This window comes from Apiospora marii (assembly GCF_038362585.1).
Source record: "Apiospora marii strain CBS 49790 chromosome Unknown utg000009l_segment0_segment0, whole genome shotgun sequence".
Classification (NCBI taxonomy): Eukaryota; Fungi; Ascomycota; class Sordariomycetes; order Amphisphaeriales; family Apiosporaceae; genus Apiospora; species Apiospora marii.
Genome location: NW_027117381.1, coordinates 4,354,041 through 4,371,654, shown reverse-complemented (window position 1 = coordinate 4,371,654; position 17,614 = coordinate 4,354,041). Strand labels below are relative to the sequence as shown.

The 17,614-nt window shown below is 54.3% G+C and overlaps 8 protein-coding genes across 8 annotated transcripts; 5 read left to right on the top strand and 3 right to left on the bottom strand.

Moving 5' to 3' along the window:
• Window positions 1-943: 943 nt before the first annotated feature.
• Window positions 944-3,921, top strand: PG985_012968 (kinase-like protein; the record flags this gene model as incomplete). Its single annotated transcript, XM_066832734.1, has 2 exons — window positions 944-3,007; window positions 3,145-3,921. The coding sequence occupies 2 exons, from the start codon at window positions 944-946 to the stop codon at window positions 3,919-3,921; spliced, it is 2,841 nt and encodes a 946-aa protein (XP_066680784.1).
• Window positions 3,922-5,139: 1,218 nt separating this feature from the next.
• PG985_012967 (uncharacterized protein) lies at window positions 5,140-6,535 on the top strand (the record flags this gene model as incomplete). Its single annotated transcript, XM_066832733.1, has 5 exons — window positions 5,140-5,453; window positions 5,522-5,544; window positions 5,619-5,983; window positions 6,059-6,099; window positions 6,160-6,535. The coding sequence occupies 5 exons, from the start codon at window positions 5,140-5,142 to the stop codon at window positions 6,533-6,535; spliced, it is 1,119 nt and encodes a 372-aa protein (XP_066680783.1).
• Window positions 6,536-7,408: 873 nt separating this feature from the next.
• Window positions 7,409-8,819, top strand: PG985_012966 (uncharacterized protein; the record flags this gene model as incomplete). Its single annotated transcript, XM_066832732.1, has 6 exons — window positions 7,409-7,564; window positions 7,618-7,884; window positions 7,954-8,126; window positions 8,174-8,395; window positions 8,537-8,706; window positions 8,773-8,819. The coding sequence occupies 6 exons, from the start codon at window positions 7,409-7,411 to the stop codon at window positions 8,817-8,819; spliced, it is 1,035 nt and encodes a 344-aa protein (XP_066680782.1).
• A 1,177-nt stretch (window positions 8,820-9,996) lies between these two features.
• Window positions 9,997-10,495, bottom strand: PG985_012965 (uncharacterized protein; the record flags this gene model as incomplete). The annotated part of the gene is made up of 3 exons (XM_066832731.1): window positions 9,997-10,105; window positions 10,180-10,243; window positions 10,345-10,495. The coding sequence occupies 3 exons, from the start codon at window positions 10,493-10,495 to the stop codon at window positions 9,997-9,999; spliced, it is 324 nt and encodes a 107-aa protein (XP_066680781.1).
• A 686-nt stretch (window positions 10,496-11,181) lies between these two features.
• PG985_012964 (uncharacterized protein) lies at window positions 11,182-11,388 on the top strand (the record flags this gene model as incomplete). Its single annotated transcript, XM_066832730.1, has 1 exon — window positions 11,182-11,388. The coding sequence occupies one exon, from the start codon at window positions 11,182-11,184 to the stop codon at window positions 11,386-11,388; it is 207 nt and encodes a 68-aa protein (XP_066680780.1).
• Window positions 11,389-12,493: 1,105 nt separating this feature from the next.
• Window positions 12,494-13,339, bottom strand: PG985_012963 (uncharacterized protein; the record flags this gene model as incomplete). The annotated part of the gene is made up of 1 exon (XM_066832729.1): window positions 12,494-13,339. One exon carries the CDS (start codon window positions 13,337-13,339, stop codon window positions 12,494-12,496), a length of 846 nt encoding a protein of 281 aa, XP_066680779.1.
• Window positions 13,340-14,885: 1,546 nt separating this feature from the next.
• PG985_012962 (carbohydrate-binding module family 50 protein) lies at window positions 14,886-15,283 on the top strand (the record flags this gene model as incomplete). Its single annotated transcript, XM_066832728.1, has 2 exons — window positions 14,886-15,013; window positions 15,046-15,283. 2 exons carry the CDS (start codon window positions 14,886-14,888, stop codon window positions 15,281-15,283), a joined length of 366 nt encoding a protein of 121 aa, XP_066680778.1.
• Window positions 15,284-15,703: 420 nt separating this feature from the next.
• Window positions 15,704-16,663, bottom strand: PG985_012961 (uncharacterized protein; the record flags this gene model as incomplete). The annotated part of the gene is made up of 1 exon (XM_066832727.1): window positions 15,704-16,663. One exon carries the CDS (start codon window positions 16,661-16,663, stop codon window positions 15,704-15,706), a length of 960 nt encoding a protein of 319 aa, XP_066680777.1.
• Window positions 16,664-17,614: the final 951 nt, after the last annotated feature.

Genomic DNA, 17,614 nt, shown 5'->3' with positions numbered 1-17,614 from the left:
TTGTTGTATCATCCTCCAAAGCGCCATCACTGCGAAGATTTGGTTCATCATCATTACTTTGGCAGGAGGCAAGACGTCGCTCTTCTACCGTTAGACATGCCCACAGCCGGCTGCAGATGTAGCAGCCTTCGTCGACAGAGCGCCGGAGGGTCGTACGGCTTTGGTGATGTGGCGCGTCTACTCCTTTCAACACGGTGATGCTCGCAAGATCGCATGAACTGAGAGCTCCTTGACACACAGCACAGAGCACACCATGTTGGCGCGAAGCAGTTTGCATATATGGCGGTTTTGTCCAGATGTGCCGGATCTAAAGACTGAAGAACACGCAGGACAGAAAGAGCAATCGGCTGTGGGTACGCAGTTTATTGATAAAGAAGGATGTTGGAGGAGTGGCCAATCTCAGCTCAGAAATATCAGAGCTGGAATTACCCTAGTGCTGTGTGAAGTGGATCTTCTTTGCGGGGTACGGCTGAAGAAGACTGCCAAATGGGACGCCATGAAACCGCAGACCCAAAATCTCGCCTCCCACAAGAGCCCGTCAAGGATTATACATCGATCATCGCGGCTTTGGTGCATTCTTGGCCTGTAGCGGCCATCTTTTGGTGGACTGAGGCATGTCATGGCGCCGCCGGTAATTACCATGGGCGTTGCCTACTAGCCTAGGGGGTTAGCCGCAGACCTGCATCCTTTGTCGGCTAAAGCTTGCCTTTCGACCCGCGAATGATAGATAAAACGACGCAGGACATCTTTGTCCAAGTCGACATGGGATCAAAGACGAGTTCTTCTTGGAGCAATGGCTCTTTGGCAAACCTGAGGCCCCTTTTTGCCGCCCGGCCACCCGCTGCAAAACCCTCAATGCCGGGTAATTCAAATACATGTCCGCAACTTGCAACTTGTTTCCATTTTTATAGCATCCATCATCAAACCCCTTTCACGTCCAAACATGCAGGTGACCAATGTTGAAGATATTCGTGAGTATACCTATGGAGGTTACGCCTTGGTGTCGATTGGTAAGGTGCTGGGCGGACGGTACGAGGTGGTCGACAAGCTGGGCCACAGCATCTCGGCCACGACGTGGCTATGCTGGGTCCAAGGGACCCGCCCTCCCGAAGCGGCGTGGATGGCCGTCAAGCTGTTCAAAACGACATGCTCCGCGGGATCGGCTATGGAAATGACGAAGAAGCGGCAGCTTATCGAAAAGGGAGGGAGTGAGGAAGAATGGGCTGCAGCCCACGTCGCCATGCCCATCGACGAGTTCCGTCACGGCGACGTCCACGGCTCGCACAGGTGCCTGGTCATGCCACTGCTGGGGTCCAGCTTGGAGTTTCTCGGGGTGGAGCATCCACTGACCTTGGAGAGTCGACTGACCTTGAAGAGATTCCTGTTCGAAGCGGGGCTGGCACTCAAGTACCTCCACCGCCATCGTGTCACCCATGGCGAGGTTACACCACGCAAAATCCGCTTCCAGTTGGACATCCCCAACGCCAGCGCCCTCACCGTCGAGGACATGAAAGACGTGCTGGGCCTGGAAACCCGCAAACACCTCCCCGTGCTCAAAGCGCCCGGCTATCCGATCTATCTCATCCAACCCACCAACCTCGAGAAGCTCGCCCCCGTCGGCCATACCGTGCTGCTGGCTGCGGACTCTGCCGGCAAAGCACCCCAGTGGTACCAGGCCCCCGAAGTCCTGACGGGCTTGAACAAGGAGGACAATCCCGGCGGCGACGTGTGGAGCTTCTGCTGCACCATCCTCGCCGTCTACTCCAGGTGCAGCCTGGGGCTCTCGGACGCGACCTCGTCCGACGCCAAGCTCATGCGCCACGTCAAGTTCCTCGAGCGCATCCTGGGCCCCATGCGCCGCCCGTCGGCCTACACGGTCGACGAGGACGGGGAATTCCTAGAGTACCTCCCACCGCGCCGCATGTGCGAGTCGGAGGAGGACTACGAGCGGTGGGAGCGGCGCGCCCTGGGAGAGCCGGCCTGGGCGACGACCCCGCTCAAGGCCCTGCTGGGCTCCGTCTCGTTCCGGCGGCTCCACGCCACGGGGCCGGTCGAGCCCGAGGCCGTCTTGCCCGAGGCGGAGGCGGACAAGCTTGCCGCGCTGCTGGGATCGGCACTTTGCTACAACGAAGAGAAACGGTCCATGCAGGCGGTTCTGAAGTCGGAATGGTTCGCCCAGTTAAGGGTAGATGGTTTTCAGATTACCAAGACCGCTAACCCGTTACTGGAGCTGCTCAACCTGGACGTGGCACGCGCCGACGTGTTCGACCTGCTGGCAATCACCCGCGACGTGCAGGTCCTCAATGATGAGGTGCTCTTTCGAAAGTCGCCCGCACAGAAGATTAAAGACGAGCAAAGAGCCTTGGCAGAAGTCAGAGCCAGCAAACGGGGAGACAGCGACAGCGAGCAGCAGCACTTTTCGGATTCCGACCACGTCCTCCGAGTCTGCCGCGAGTACCGAGACTACGGCGAGCTGGTGCTCATGCGGGTCCGAGAGCTGGTACTTCGGGCGGACGACTGTGAGACACACGACGACAGGCCCAGGTACGACCGTTATATAAGTAAGATAAACAAGTTGCTCAGAGAGTACGCAAGATATAGGGCCGAGAGAACAGAGTTTTACCGTACGGAGCTTGGTGATGCCAATACTTCCTCTGAGCTACGTCAAGAGATGCTTTTGGAGTTCCCGGATCAACAAGACGGCGAATTGGATCCCGAAGATCCGCCCAGCCAAAAAGACGCGGAGGGCATCGCCAGTGCCGAAACCAACAGAGACCTTCGGGGGCCCGAAGGGAATTCTGATATCGTCGCCAAGGATCAGCAGGAGAAGGTCATGGACGAAACCAAAGATTTCGAGTTGGTTGACGGAACCCGGAAGCCTTCCGCCGAAATTTATTCCACTGCAGAGCTTCCAGATATCGCAAAGGCCATTTCCCGCCTCCAGAGTATTTCTGTCGAAGGACGGCTCATCGCTGAAGATGTCGGGATTGATCCTCCCGGTGAGCAGGTCGGCGAGACTCATGGAGGCCTAAGTACACAAGATGAATTGGTTCCTAGCGAAGAGGCACAACCAAACATTAAAGACTTCTTCGAAATCCATATGAACCGTAGCAGTCCCCAAGAGATCGCTGCCCTCCCCCACAGGACCACTTGAAGAGTGACGGGCTGGACGAGCCCGACCTGTCGACCACAAGTGCCCCGGAGGGGAAGAGCCAATCTCCCCAGGTTGCCTTGGTACCCCTTCCTACAACATCCGAGACAGTCGAGCCGCTGGACGAGCCACTCACAGGGAAAGATGCGGCTCCGGCAACCGTAGCCACGGAAGAGCTTCCCCTGTCACCTCGCGAGATGCGGCCCGACACGGACACGCCCGGGCAAGAGACGTTGAATCCCAACACCGACATTGATGAGGTGATTGAAGCCGCCTCCAACACGCCCCTGCCTGCATCCGGGAACACGTCACCGACAGATTCGGATCCAGATACGCAGGTTGTCTTCGCAGAAAGGAGCGGCGAAAAGGTGCCCGAGCTGAGTTCCGACAACGCCAAGGTCGTCCTGTCAACCGTTGAACGCTTCGTGGAGCCGCACCTGCAAAAGCTTTTGGTCCGACTCGAGTCAGGCGATCCGGTGGTGTCCTATGTGCTGATACTCTGCGCTGCCGGCATCCTCGCCTTGTGCATTCTGCTGTTTGTCCTGGTTGTGCGGGCAGGGGATGCTACTACCGGGGAGCCGATCGGGAACGCTGCCAGCTCAGAAGTGCGGGACTGGCTCCGGACCCGCGTGGTGTCTCCCTACTCCGAGCTCCATGAGCGCCTGTGTCAGTCTCCTTCCTGTCAGGGAGAGACGAATGGTGGGAATTCGACAGACGGGGGAAATTCACTCACGGCCTATTTGGTCACCCATTTTTCAAAACTGTCGTAGTCGTCTGAATTAAGTCATACCCCCAAGGCCTTATCTTCGTCAATTCATTCCCGGCGTTTGTAAGTGGATCTCTACATTTCCCGTATCACACGCAGGTCTGCCTTTGTGGCGAGTCGAGCTCCCGACCTTATGGCACCTACTGGCCGACGGTATGAGTTAGTGCTAAAAGGATCAATCCCATCTGATCTCGAGCCGCTATTGTTCCTTCGGGTAGCGTAAGCGCTGTATTGGCCGGATACGCTCTAGACTCGAGTGTCCCCGATCGAGGGCGCAGATTTGTCATGTCATGATCGAGCCAGTCGAAAAGGCCTTTGATTCAGTTTACCGTCGCATAAAGATATTCTTGATTCATCTTTGGCCTCAGTCCTTATTTGAGTCAGCGTCGACGAGTCTTTCGGATTGATAGTAAGCTGGTCAGCTCCGACGGCGGACAGTGAGGGGCATTGGAATACACCTATCTTACTGTACCAGGCGGGTGCCACTGACCTAATTGCACTTTCATATGTGTATTCTTTTTCCCGGGCAGGTGATACTCGCAAAGCTCCCCGCAAAAGTCGAAATGGGGCTCAAAGGGGCTTGGTTGGGCCGAGGTTTCAAGGAGGGGGGTGTCACTGTGGACACAGATCTTCCAACTTGAACCATCTGCTTGGCACCCACGGTCCACAACTCCCACGAGGTCGAGCCGAGCCTGAGCAGGGATCCCACTTCCGACCTTACTAGTCTTGACCAGTACAGCGGGCGAGACGCTTGGAGCAATGACTAACAAACACGGGGATTTCGCTTGTCGCAGTGTCGCGAACATGCAGCATAGGATCCACGCTAGCCTCCAAACATCGGACCGAAAAAGCAAGAACACCGTTCCGTTCCTATCAGTGCCGAGCGGGAGAGTTCACTTTGAATCCTAGCCACGTCGCTTGCTGCCTCAAGCGAGTCAGGGCTCGGCGTTCAGATGAACCTTGGTCCCGGGTTCTGGGGCAAAAGGCTGAAGCAAAGGCCGCGGAAGGGAATAGAAACCTTTGGTCCTCTAGGCCCTATCACCTAATTATCCATCCTCCTCCTTACGCTACATCACCCCGCTTCCCCAGCCCCTTGTTTCCCCGCTACTGCCATATCTCCCTTTGTAATACGTTCGAGGAATCATACCGTTCAGAAGGGGGCGAGAAAAGAAGAAACCACCATGAAGCCCGCGGAGCAGCAGCCGCCACGCCTGCCCCTGCAATGACCATTGCTGAGAAGAACCACCCCCAGTACGTGAACGCCACCGAGTTCCAGGCCCGCGGCTTCCTCATCCCGCCATGGTACCAGAACGAGCAGCCCAACGAGCTGGGCCTGCGCATCGTCTGGCTCGTGGCCGGCCTCACCATCCCGCTCGCCGGCTTCACCTGCATCAAGGCCATCAAGCACTCGTGGAGCAGCTACAGGTCCAAGCACCTCTGCAACCCCTACATCCTCATGGTCTGGGCCGTGTGGACCACCAGCGTCGGCATCAGCATTGCCTCTTTTCTGTTTCTGACGGGGATTGCACCGCCTAGGTAAGGGACCAAATGGCAAACCGATCGGGAACTGGACAGATGCTGACGTGGCTTGTCTATTGTCCCAGTTTTTGGACCTTCCTCGCCATCTGTATGTTCTCCCTCTGTCCCAGATCCCGCTACCCCAGATCGTGACCAAATACTAACCATTCCGACGTGCCGCAGTGCTGTTCTGGCTCATACAGATGCAGTGCATCCTCCAGATCGTGGCGAACCGGGTCTCGGTGCTCATGGCCTCGCAGCGGGAGGCGCGCCACGTCAAGTTGGGCATCCTGCTCATCATGACCTTCCTGACCTTTTCGGTCGCCTGCACGTGGATGCCGGCCCGGCTGCAGATCTCGCCCTACATCATCCGCGCCAACGACGTCTGGGACCGCGCCAGCAAGGCCCTCTTCCTCTGCACCGACCTCTCCCTCAACGTCTTTTTTCTCAAGACCGTCTCGCGCAAGCTCATCTCGGCCGGGCTGACCAAGTACAAGATCCTGTTCCGGTACAACGCCTGCATGGTCTGTATTTCGATGCTGATTGATGTAAGTCTTTTGTTGTAGTCCACGTGTTCCCCAAATTAGTTGACATGGGGCAAAGCTTACGTCGGTACTCTGCAGGCTTCTTATATTGGTGTCATGTCGCTCCAGTCGCCCGTGACGTGAGTTTGGCCTTTCCCCCACTTCCCGTCCTAGTGCTAACCCCTCCCGGCCGCCACCAGGTACTTCCAGTTCAACCCCCTCGTCCTCCTCTGGAAGCTCTACATCGAGCTCAACCTGGCCGAGCTCATCGCCAAAGTCGTGCACGCCTCGACGCCCAACGAGGCGTCGCGGACCTTTGAGCGGCAGTGGGGCAGCCGGATCGAGACCTTCATCTCGGCGGGCGGGCACGTCCCGATCGCCGCGACCGACGCCGATTCCGAAAAGGGCGTCGTCATGATCGACTCCTCCTCGTCGCCGTCCGGGTCCGTGTCGCGGGAGAGCCCGTGTCCGCCGCCCGAGAAGGGCATCATGAAGACGGTAGAGCTGCAGGTCCTGATCCAGCAGCGGACGCACGACATGGTGGGCGATGTCGAGGATGGGCCGGCGTTCATGTGACGAGGAAGAAGGAATACGGGGCGGTAGCTAAGGATACCTAGACGGACGGGCTGTCACTTTGTTGAGCAAAAGTGATGTTATTGCGGAAGAGTACGGAGTAATTTAAATCAATTGAATATGACAATATGATAATGAATCGCTGTTCCAGTGTCTCTGTGCGTCTCGTATTTGTGGCCGTGGGCGAGATTGACGTAACCGACCTGCCACCGTTTATTCCACTGACCACTGTTTATTCCATTGACTTGTCCCAAGATGAGCCCTCGGAGAAATCGGAGTTATCATCCTTGCCTGTCGGTATGCACATGATCTGTCACCCCTTACGTGGTACTTTCACCTTGCGGATATTAGCCGGCTATATGATAGAAAGCCAACTGCATGATAGTGCCGACGTGAGGATAGTGTCGTCGGCCCTTATTCAAGAGCCAAAATTTGGAAATCTGATGCTCACTCCAAACCAGACCTCGGGGTGAAACGAAGCAACCATGGATAGTGGTCAAATATTGGACTTCACAGCCGTTGATGTGTTTCCCAGCACGCATCAATTGCCCCCCCGCCGGCAGTCATTGCTACTAGAAATCTCCCTGGCAGACCCCCACTCTGGTCAGGGGCCAGATTAGCCGGACAGCCCCCTGGCACGCAAGGCAGTTGATAGCAAACATGTCAATCTGGGATTCAATTTACGGCCCCCTCGGCTCTGATAGCCCCTCCAATAGATATATCGCATCTATCATGTTAATGTATTCCTTATCTTCTACCCTTTTACTCCTCCATGGCCCCGGGAATCACGTATGCAAGTACACACTGAATCAAACTTGATTTCAAAGCTGACTGTCGCTCATCTTATCATATATCTCGGACATTCAAAAGGTCACAATGCGACCAGCGGCCATCTCGCTATTCGCCCTCGTTGGGTCGTCCCGTGCCGGTCTAATCCGCATGGGGTGCTCCCAACTCAACATCCAGCGCATCGACCCGCTGGTGGCACCAGGCATGGCTCCATCATCGCATATCCACCAGCTCATTGGAGGTGTAGGTATTTCTGAGCCCCAGGGCAGAGTAAACTCGCTAAAAAGGTGTCACAGGACTCGCTGAACATCACCATGGACCCCGCCAGCCATGACCTCCCGTCCTTATCCACATGCACCTCCTGCCAGGCGGCGGACGACTTCTCCAACTACTGGACCGCGGTGCTCTACTTCAAGGCCCGGAACGGGACCTACCACCGGGTCTCGCAGTTGGCGCCGCAGGGCTTCGAGGGCCAGAATGGCGGCATGACGGTGTACTACATGACGGGCCAACTGGCCGACACGACCCAAGCCAACACCATCAATGCCACTGCATTCAAGCCGGTAAGTAGGTTCTGGGACGGTCGCAAATCTCCACGAGGAACTTCGACTGACTGATTGATATATGGCCAGGGGTTCCGCATGTTCGTAGGAGACATCAACGCCAGGACGTTACAACAGGCCCTACCCTACCGCCAGCTCACCTACACCTGCCTCGAGGACATGTCCACCCGGTGGCCCGAGACCAAGGACTTTCCCAAGAAGCCCTGCCCGGCCGGCATCATGGCCAACGTCCGGTTTCCCACGTAAGTCCCAGGTCTCGATTAGTACGCCAGTACTGACATATACGCAGTTGTTGGGACAACGTCAATCTGGACTCGCCCAACCACATGGACCACGTCTCGTACCCCGAGAGCGGCACCTTTGAGTCGCAGGGCCCGTGCCCGTCATCGCACCCCGTGCGGCTGCCGCAGCTGATGTACGAGGTCATCTTCGACACGAAGCCATTCAACGACCCGGCCGACTGGCCCGAGGACCCCGAGTCGCAGCCATTCGTGTGGAGCTTCAGCGATACGTAAGTTCTTACTGGCATATCGCATGCACCACCATGTCATCCTTCTATTGCGGGCGGTCATTTAGCCGGCAGAGACATCTATTGGGATCATTTCAACGCCGGAGATACACATGAGGAATTGACTGTTGACCTAACGTGCAGGACCGGCTACGGGACGCACGGCGACTACGTCTTCGGGTGGAAGGGCGACGCGCTCCAGAAGATCATCGACGAGCCGTGCTACGTCAACTGCAAGACGATGAGGACGCAGGGCATCGAGCAGATGAACGCTTGCACCTTGAAGCCGCAGGTGGTCGAGGACATTGATGGCTGTAAGTTTGGGCTGCCCCGCGCGAACCCCAGCTCTCCTCTCACAGTTGATTGACATCTTCGAACAGGGGTCAAGGAGATTCCAGGCCAGAATATGGATATGCAGAGTTATTGAGGTTGCAATCTAGACTGAGTCGTGCGGGATGGGTTGAGAGGCTGCAGTCTATCATTGTGGAGAGGCAAGCTTGAGGGTGAGGGAGGGAGGAACGGTCAATTGTTGGTAAGGGGCTTCGTTAAATGCAACCGCGGGGCATTGCATCGAACCCCGACCTGGGAGTTGGGATGATACTTGCGCTGCAGCGTACGCACACAGTTTGTAATTAAAGATGATGTATCTAAGGGGAAAAAGATAATTCTTTAAGCCCTACTTCGTAATCATGTGTGTTTTACTGTCACTGCATGCCACCACCGCCTCTGTCAGGGTTACCAAAGTACCTACCTACCTCCTAAGCTTGTTGCTTGTCTCACAGCGGAGCAAACGCTATGGCTCCCCCCTTACACGCACCATACGAAGCAAGATCCACAAAACACAGCTACCATTCAGCAACGTCGTCGCCCACCAGATTTGCAGGACAATGGAAGAAAAAAAAATAGTAGGAAAAGAAAACCGACGCGAGCAGGATTCGAACCTGCGCTCCCGAAGGAAATAGATACCTAGAATCAACGACTCAATTCTAGTCTATCGCATTAGACCACTCTGCCATCGCGCCATTGGTCCCGCTGTGCCCAATTCATGTCAACCTGCTTGTTATTGAACTTCATATCACCCACCACCTCCCTGAGCAAATCTGTTGATGAACATTGCTCTCATCCCTTGCAGTCGCGATACCTGTCCGTACCATGGCCTCGCTGTATGGCTGGTTGGCAAAATAACAGCTTCTTGCTCCCATCGAGCGCGGGATCAATGTATCTATGTAGCTAAATCCATGCGATTGAAGGTCAAGCGGTGTGCAAATACAGCTCTCCCACCATTCAATCAGGAGACCCTAGTGGTTGGTGAAGTGACTTGCACCACTCCATCATGTGGCAAGCCAACAATGATAACCGCAACAAAAAACACAGACTAGAGTCAAACAACACATCTGCAGGAATAGACTTGGGTCGTGGTGGACAGTATTGATTCTCGAGATTTCTACCTACCCCGCAGCACTGTCCGGGTCAAAACCACCCGCGACCGTCCAATCTGAGCACCGTAACACGTCTGCTTGATGTCTTCTCCCTGGTGCTCTCATCGAGACGCGCCGCATTCATCAACCGCCGCGTCTCGATCGGCTTCTCTCTTTGCTACAGAATTACAGCAGATAGCAATCGATCGCGGTCGACTCGTTGTACGGGGCGTCCACGCTGTTGTAGGTGCCGGCCGTCCAGGTCTTCTCCCCCGAGGGGCCGCACCCGCCGCTCCTAGACAGGGACAATTGAGGTCAGTAAGAGATTCGACCATGGTGGTGAAGACGAGAAATGGGTCCGTCACTTACAAGAACATGCTGCACTCGAATCCGTCAAAGACATCGATGGATACCGTGGCGGAAAGGGTTTGGACTATGGAGAAAAGTGTCACTGTTAGCAACGACGCAGGTCTGTCCATCATGTGGAGCTCGGTGTACGCAGAGGGTTATTCCAGCGGTCATTCGGCTACTTACCACAGTTCTTCAGCTGGGAATCGTCGAGGTTGAAGCAGGGACCCTCCAGGTTCTCGGAATCACAGTACTGGACCATCTGTCTGCCGCTGGGCACGTAATCGGCCGTGGAAACGGCCGCGAGAATGGAGGCGAGGAACAGCACGGTATTCATGATGCCGGGTATGGACTTTCGTCGGTGTTTCGTTGGGTATGTTGGATATCCGGTGTGCCTAGAGGAGGACTCGGAACAGGTTGGTTGGCTGGTTGCACTGGTGAAGAAGGGAGCATTGGGAGGACAAGGACTGGTATGGACAACGTATATATAGGCCTCGGGTGAAATTGAATACAGCGAGATGTCTACGATATCTTGAATACATCTCATTAAAGGTGGCATGGCATATGGGTATGCATCATGGTGGGCGTCAGCATTCACTGCAAAGCACTGGCTACGGGAAGTTGACAATGTTGAGTATTACAAACTGTCAGTGCCCAGCATGTCGTCGAAATCTTGCCACTGGCTTCTGGATTGGGACCAGCCTGCATGATGCCCACACGGACATATGCGTGATGATATGTGATATGAAATGTGATGCAATAATTGGAAAGCATTTGAGGGGATGAGTACACAGTGATGTAGCGTGACAGCGGTATGTTCAGGCGGGGAACAAGTATTCAATCTCTTCATATTCACGCATCACAGAGAGGCCTATATAAACGGGCAGTCCGAGCCGGCTTGCAACTCGAATGGATAACTACCAACCAACACCAACAATTTCCACTTTGCTTCTACCACTACGATTTTTCTCGATCCCAATACCGAACATCCTCACCCACACAAGAAACCTCTGCTCTGTCAACATGAACGTCTTGCCCATCGCCTTCTCTCTTCTCGCGACGTCCGTCGCCGCCAGCCCCATCAACGCGCTTTCCGATGCGACTTCCACGAACCCAACTGGAGACTCCACTAAGTGCACAACCGGAAGATACTGCGGTGCTCCCAACATGGGGGGCGAGTGCATGAACATGACCTGGTGGGACGACAGAGAACCCCAATGCGGTAAGTAATAGGAACAACACCCCAGAAACCCCCTCGTCTTATGCATGAACCGAGACTCCGGGCCAAACGCGAGCGGCGGTTGCTGATCTGGTCGATTTCGTTTAGGGCCGTTTCTACTGTCTGCGACTCCGGAGTCCATACAAATCTTCGATGGATTCTGGTGCACTCTGTATACCAAGATGCTGTGAGTTCCAACCCCATGCCAATTCGCCCATTATCGTCCAAAACACAGTTTGATTTACTGACGCCCTTGGTATCTCTGCAGGGAAGGTGCATGCGAAGGCGAATCGAAGGACTACGGTGCTGGCACTTACGATGACAGCGACCCCTTTCTCGCTACTGCAAAGGCATACGACTGCCATTGTGCCAAGTAGAGGTTGGCTGCAGGTAGCCCCAATTCTCATCGCCCACTCTGGCAAATGGTACTGGCTAGCATCATCTGTTCTCGGGATCTGAGTTAGGCAGCTTGGATGCTCAACCGAGTGGCTGTGGGCCAGTTTCGACATACTAAGTAGCAGTGTGTGAAGACGAACACGCCGGCGTTGAATTGCACTCTGTGTGCTATCGTAATAATTCTACCATTGTTCCGCTTGAGTCCCCGTTATTACCGATCGTGTCCATCAATGTACAGGTGACGCTGTGTTCTCCTCGCAGCTGCCTCCTCACCCCGATGCAGGTAGGCCTGTTAATTAGCGGCGAAGCAAGGATTGTGGTGACTAGAGGAACACCAGTCGTGCTGCCCCCGACTCGCGATTCTACCATCAAATATCAAATGCATTTGCATACTACCAAGGCTGATTGCGATATAATTATTAATTAACAACTTTCTAAGTTGTACAGAATAAAATCAGCCATACATGTGTAATTGTGCCTCTGTCCTTACTGCGCAAACCCTTGTCGGGTTCACACCGAGGGGCATCGCCAACCACATTCTGCTACCAAACTGCCTCCACTGCCACTAACCTAGCTCAGCCTATTCGTCCCTCGTCTCAAACACCATGTCTAGGAATAGTATCACCTAGATGCCATAAGAGAGCTCAGATGTACGCCGGTGTCTTCGTTTTTCCAAGTTGAGCGTCAAGGGCTTTTTCAACTCAGTCAACCCAGTCCCATTTACAATTCCCATGGTCTTCCCTGTCCCCTTGTAGGGAGAGATATGCCCGGCCAGTTCGCATACATCAAGATGAGACGTTGCTCGTCGCCGGGGGAGAACCGCGCCCCGGGGCGGATCGGCTCAGCAAGTCCATGCGCATCTCCGACCTCGACGGCGTAGTGCATGACGGAGTCCGGGTCGTACGGCATTGACACGGGACACGGGCGCTTGGCGAAGTAGTAGTCCCGTACTTGACTGTCGTCACACCCATATCGGAGTTTCAGTTCTTTCGCATTCCACTGCAGTCGGCAATCCGGGTGTTGATGCTGGTGATGGAGGCCCAACGCGTGCCCGAACTCGTGCAGGATGCTGCGCCGCTTCCGGGCCGCGTCGCGGTAGCAGTGCAGGTTCAGGGCCATGGTCGGCGCGGTGTCCCAGGAGTCGGGGCCCAGGCCCAGTTGGCTCCACGAAGTGCCCGGGCTGACGAACTGGATCCGGATGACCGAGCGGGCGCGGTGGTTGCCGTTGGGGATGAAGGCGAACCGGACCGGGATGGGGAGCGTGTTGACGTGCTCCCACACGACGCTCTTCACGAGCTTTTGCTCTTCCTTGCTGCCGTTCAGAAAGCGGACGCGGACGCACTCGAGCACGCGGCCTGCTGCTGGTGGTGGTACGGATCCCGCCGCGGGGGGTTTTTCTGGGCGAGTAGGTGCTTCGTGTGTTCCTTCTTGCGGCGGCCGGTCGGTATTATTAGCACTGGGCTCACTTTTACTTCGCGCCAGACCCCAACTCAGAAGCATCAGAGAGATGGGTACTAAAGCACTCGCCAGGACTATTTTGGTTCCCAGCTTGCCCAGATTGCCCATTGTGTCAGCGAGGAGGGTAATTATCCCGACTGTTGCCGTCGTGTCGGGGTGGTTTCTTGCTGTACGGATTTATTTCTCGCAAACGACAAAGTGGATTTTGGATTGTCGCAACTCTGCTTCTGGTGAGAGAATGAGGATACCAGGGGTGAAGATGGAGTCGCCGGGTATTTGAATTCTGTTGAAGTAGGCGGAAGAGGGCTGTTGCAATACGGTGAACCCTGCGATATAACCTACGTACAGAATAGCCCTATGGGAGACGACATCACAGTCGACGCTGGTGATAATGCATTGTTCGTGAAAAAAAATCAGAAAGAAAATTGTCTATGTGGACTGGAGAAAGCATCTGCTCGTTGCTGGATATAATTGAACTTTAAACTGCAATACCGATGATATTTGGAAGGGCTTCCGCACCAAATCAACACTCCAGGAATATCCAATACAGACCAAAAGCAGAATTAACGTTTAAATGCTTTCCAACGACCCAGGGTCTCAACCAACGTTTAATGATTCAGGTTTATCTATTCCAGTGTGCGGTTGAAGTGTAAGCTACCAAAGCAACGCAGATGAACAGACTTCCACGCTGCTGATTCCTACGTCCGCTCACACCCACAGCTTTTCAGTCGGTTCACCTTCCCCCGAAATATTCCAAGATGGCAGTATGCTTCTCCCAGTTAAATATCATCTGCTTCATCAGAAACAGTGTTCTGGTCTCTGCTGTCCCGGCCCTCAACCGATCTGCCAGCCGCACATTAACGTCTGGCGAGGCCACGCGGTAGAGGCTTTACCTTAAGGCCAATCATAAGCCCCTGCCCCACAGTCGCGACTGGCGTGACAGGATACTTTGCTCGAAGCTGCTCTTTGTCTCCCTTGGAGTACACGCAGTTCAAGGGGATGTTCTTGGTAAGGTTGTGTGTTTCGCGAGCGTCCACGGAGTAGTGCATGACGGGATCTCGGTCGTACGGTATAGACCCAAAACTCTTGCATGTGTTCATGTAGCTCTTCTGGACCTTCTGTCCATCGAAATGGCGTCTCAGTTGGTACACATTCCAGACGATGCCCGAGTCTGGATGCTGGTGCTGGTGCCGAAGACCGAGCGTGTGCCCGAAATTCGTGCAGGATCGTATGTTGGTTCCAGTCCTTGCCGCGGCCGAGTCTCAGGGCCATCGTAGGGGCATCTTCAGCGTGTGATCCCCATAAACCAAGCTTGCTCTTGGAAGTGCCCGAGTCGATGAAACGGATGCGAATGGTGGAGGGTCCCTGGTAATCACGGTCCATGAAATCCGAAGCGGATGGCCATCTCAAGCGCGTGGATGTGCTTTTCAACGACACTCTTCACACGCGCGTGTTGCCAATCCTTGCCATTCAGGAAGCGCACTTTCAAGTAGACCCGCAGGCGAGGCTGCGTTTGGTTTATCATACTTTATACTTACAATGCGAGTGTCTTACGGTCAACCGCCCGCGAGTGGAGATCCAGCAGTGCAAAAACCACCTTCAACACCACAAGCGTGGTAACGAAATTCAAACACCGCTCACTATCCACGACGGCATGGTCAATAACTGCGATGCCATCACAAAGGCGCACGGTATCACGCTGGCCCGAATCCTCGCTTGGAGCCTCATGGTCCGTGTCATCTGCGACGGTCTCTGGACGACCCCTACGCGGGCGTCTCCGTCGTCGGCCATGCCACCCGCTCGCGGCTCAACAGCGTGCTCACGGCCGCGCCCATCCAAGATGGCATGATTGGCACGTGCAGAACTTTCCACTTTGTGCAGAAGGATCAGACGTGCGTTACCATCACGGCGCTGTACAAGATCAGCCTGAGCAGTTTCATGGGGTGGAACCCGGCCGTCGGCAGCACCTGCCAGGGGCTTTGGGCCAAGACCTACCTATACTTGCGTGGGCTTGTTGTGATGAAGCGACGGGTATTGCTGCCAGAAAAGTGAGCTTACACTGAACGCTGTTCGCATGGTCGCCTACTACTTCTGGTTCACCGAGTTGCCTAAAGACAAAGGGCTAAATCCACCCACCGAAGAGCTTCATGTCAACTTGTTAAATTTTCTGTTGCCTGAGATTCAGCCTGTTGCCCAAGCAATCTACACATAGATCTCCATAATAGTAGTTATCTGATCGTCGCTTTGAGGAATCCTCCACTTCAGTAATGGTTGCGTTCAAGGCGTCCAGAGGTTGCGGCCCTCTACCGAGTGACATGCTATCAGTTACCTTCCCGCACAAAGAGCTGCCCCGCTTTATAAACATCACACACTTCCCGGATCGTTTCATTGAGTCTTTCACTCTCTCTCCAAACATGAAGCCTTCCACCCCTCAATAGCTCGTGTGGATCCGTACCATGACAAGGGCGGTGTTTAAGCGTATGGGATAATGTAAACTCCCGGACCCAGCATGAAGGGAACGCCGGAAGGATACAAGTATTTGAGGTACTCTTTGTCGCCTTCGGACAGGACGGTGTTGATGGGACACGGTGCTGCCGTGCTGTCTGTCTCACCTGGGTCGACGGGGTAGTACATGATCGACTTCTTGTCATCGAACTGCTTGACTCCGGGCATGCGAAGCGGGGTATAGCTGCGGCGGATGCAGTTCAAGCAGAGCCAGTCTCGGCCTCGTACCAGCATCTCCGCCTCCTTCCGCTCAACTTCTGACTCCGGGTGTCTGTATAGGTGGCTGAAGCCTAGCGCGTGCCCGAATTGATGCAGGATCGTCCCTTGTTTCCGCTCTGGACTCAAGGACGCGAGGTTGAGCGTCATTGTGGGCTCAAGGGAATCGTTGCGTCTTGGCCAAAAACCAACGTGGCTCTTCGAAATGCCCGAGGTAGTGAAAAGGACACGGATTGGGGTGGTACCAATCTCGATCTCACTGAGCTCAAATCGGATCGGCATCTCGATACTGTGGTAGTGCTTCCGAACAACGGTTCTCACCAGCTCTCGCTCTTCATCGCTGCCGTTGATAAATCGCACTAACACGTAGACTTTGAGGCGAGGTGATATGTATTCGGATTTAGGGGGCGCTGAGGGGGGAGCCGAGGGGAGAGGTTCCGGTCGCAAAGCAGAACGCTGGTCGTGGTAAAGTGATCTGGACCTGGCCGACTCGGAGAAGCAAAAAGAAGCAGCATTGAAACCACCGAAGAGGCCCAGCATCACGAATGCGGTCAACCAAAGACAGGCTTTCGCGATCAATGCGATGTCATCTCCAAAGTTGTCAAAGGTGAAGAAAAATACAGTGGAAAAGATACCTGCTGTTACGAACCAGCACAAGAAGGTAATTTGGGCGAGCTTCCAGACCCGGGCAGCATGGGGGTCCTCGAACATCGTTGCGGTAGGCGATACCTCTCACTGTCTGTACCCCATCCGCTAGAAAGCTGAGACTGATGAAGACGCTGATGAGATAGGCATGCAATATCAAGAATTGCTGATATCAAATCAGAATTATGACTGTGATGATCTGGATTCAGAGGTTTGTAGTGCAAGGAAAGGAGAATTGATGCAATAGAGTCGGCCGTGTAGCTACTTATACAAGAACTTGACCTAAACCTCAATATATTTAACAATGGGCTTTCGTAAGGAAACATGTCAGTTCTCAGAAGTTTCAAAAGCATTGAAGCAACATCCAAGAGAAAAGAGTGGCCTTAGCTAGGAGAGAATGCAACGGCATCTTTAGTGTACCAGAACCTCCAAGTCACCAGACGATAAGAATGGACATGCATCGAGGCTTTTTAGTTCTACCAACCATCCCTAACAACTTCGAAGGAATCAACAGACACCAGCTTTTCGTCGGTCCGCCGTCCAATGAGTGAACAGCAATCTAAAGCAGACGCTGAAATAACAGCTATTCGTGTCTTGAAACCCTTTATCCCAGTCCACCGATGCATTATACGGCCGTGCACATGTCAAAGTAACTAGAGGTCTTTCTCTTTTTGTCAGGGGACTAGTCGCGAACACAGCCTATAACAGGGGAGGAATGAGAGACATACAGGGCCGACAGACAAGGGAAATCCTCCATCCTCCTTGTATGCCAGTTGATCGCTGCAGTGAGATCTGTGGTGTCTGCACCAAAGCTTACCAGCAACATGTAGCTGCGAACTCAAATATCTGAAGGTATCATGGCAGTGAAATATGTTGGAATTTATGAGGCTCTCTGGTATCTATCCCGTCGTACCCGGGGCCTTGTTTGCCTCGGGTCATAAGCTCTCTGAAGTGTTGGATGAATAACTCGCATCCGAGTACACGGAGATAGATTGAGATGATTTCAGTCCAATGGTG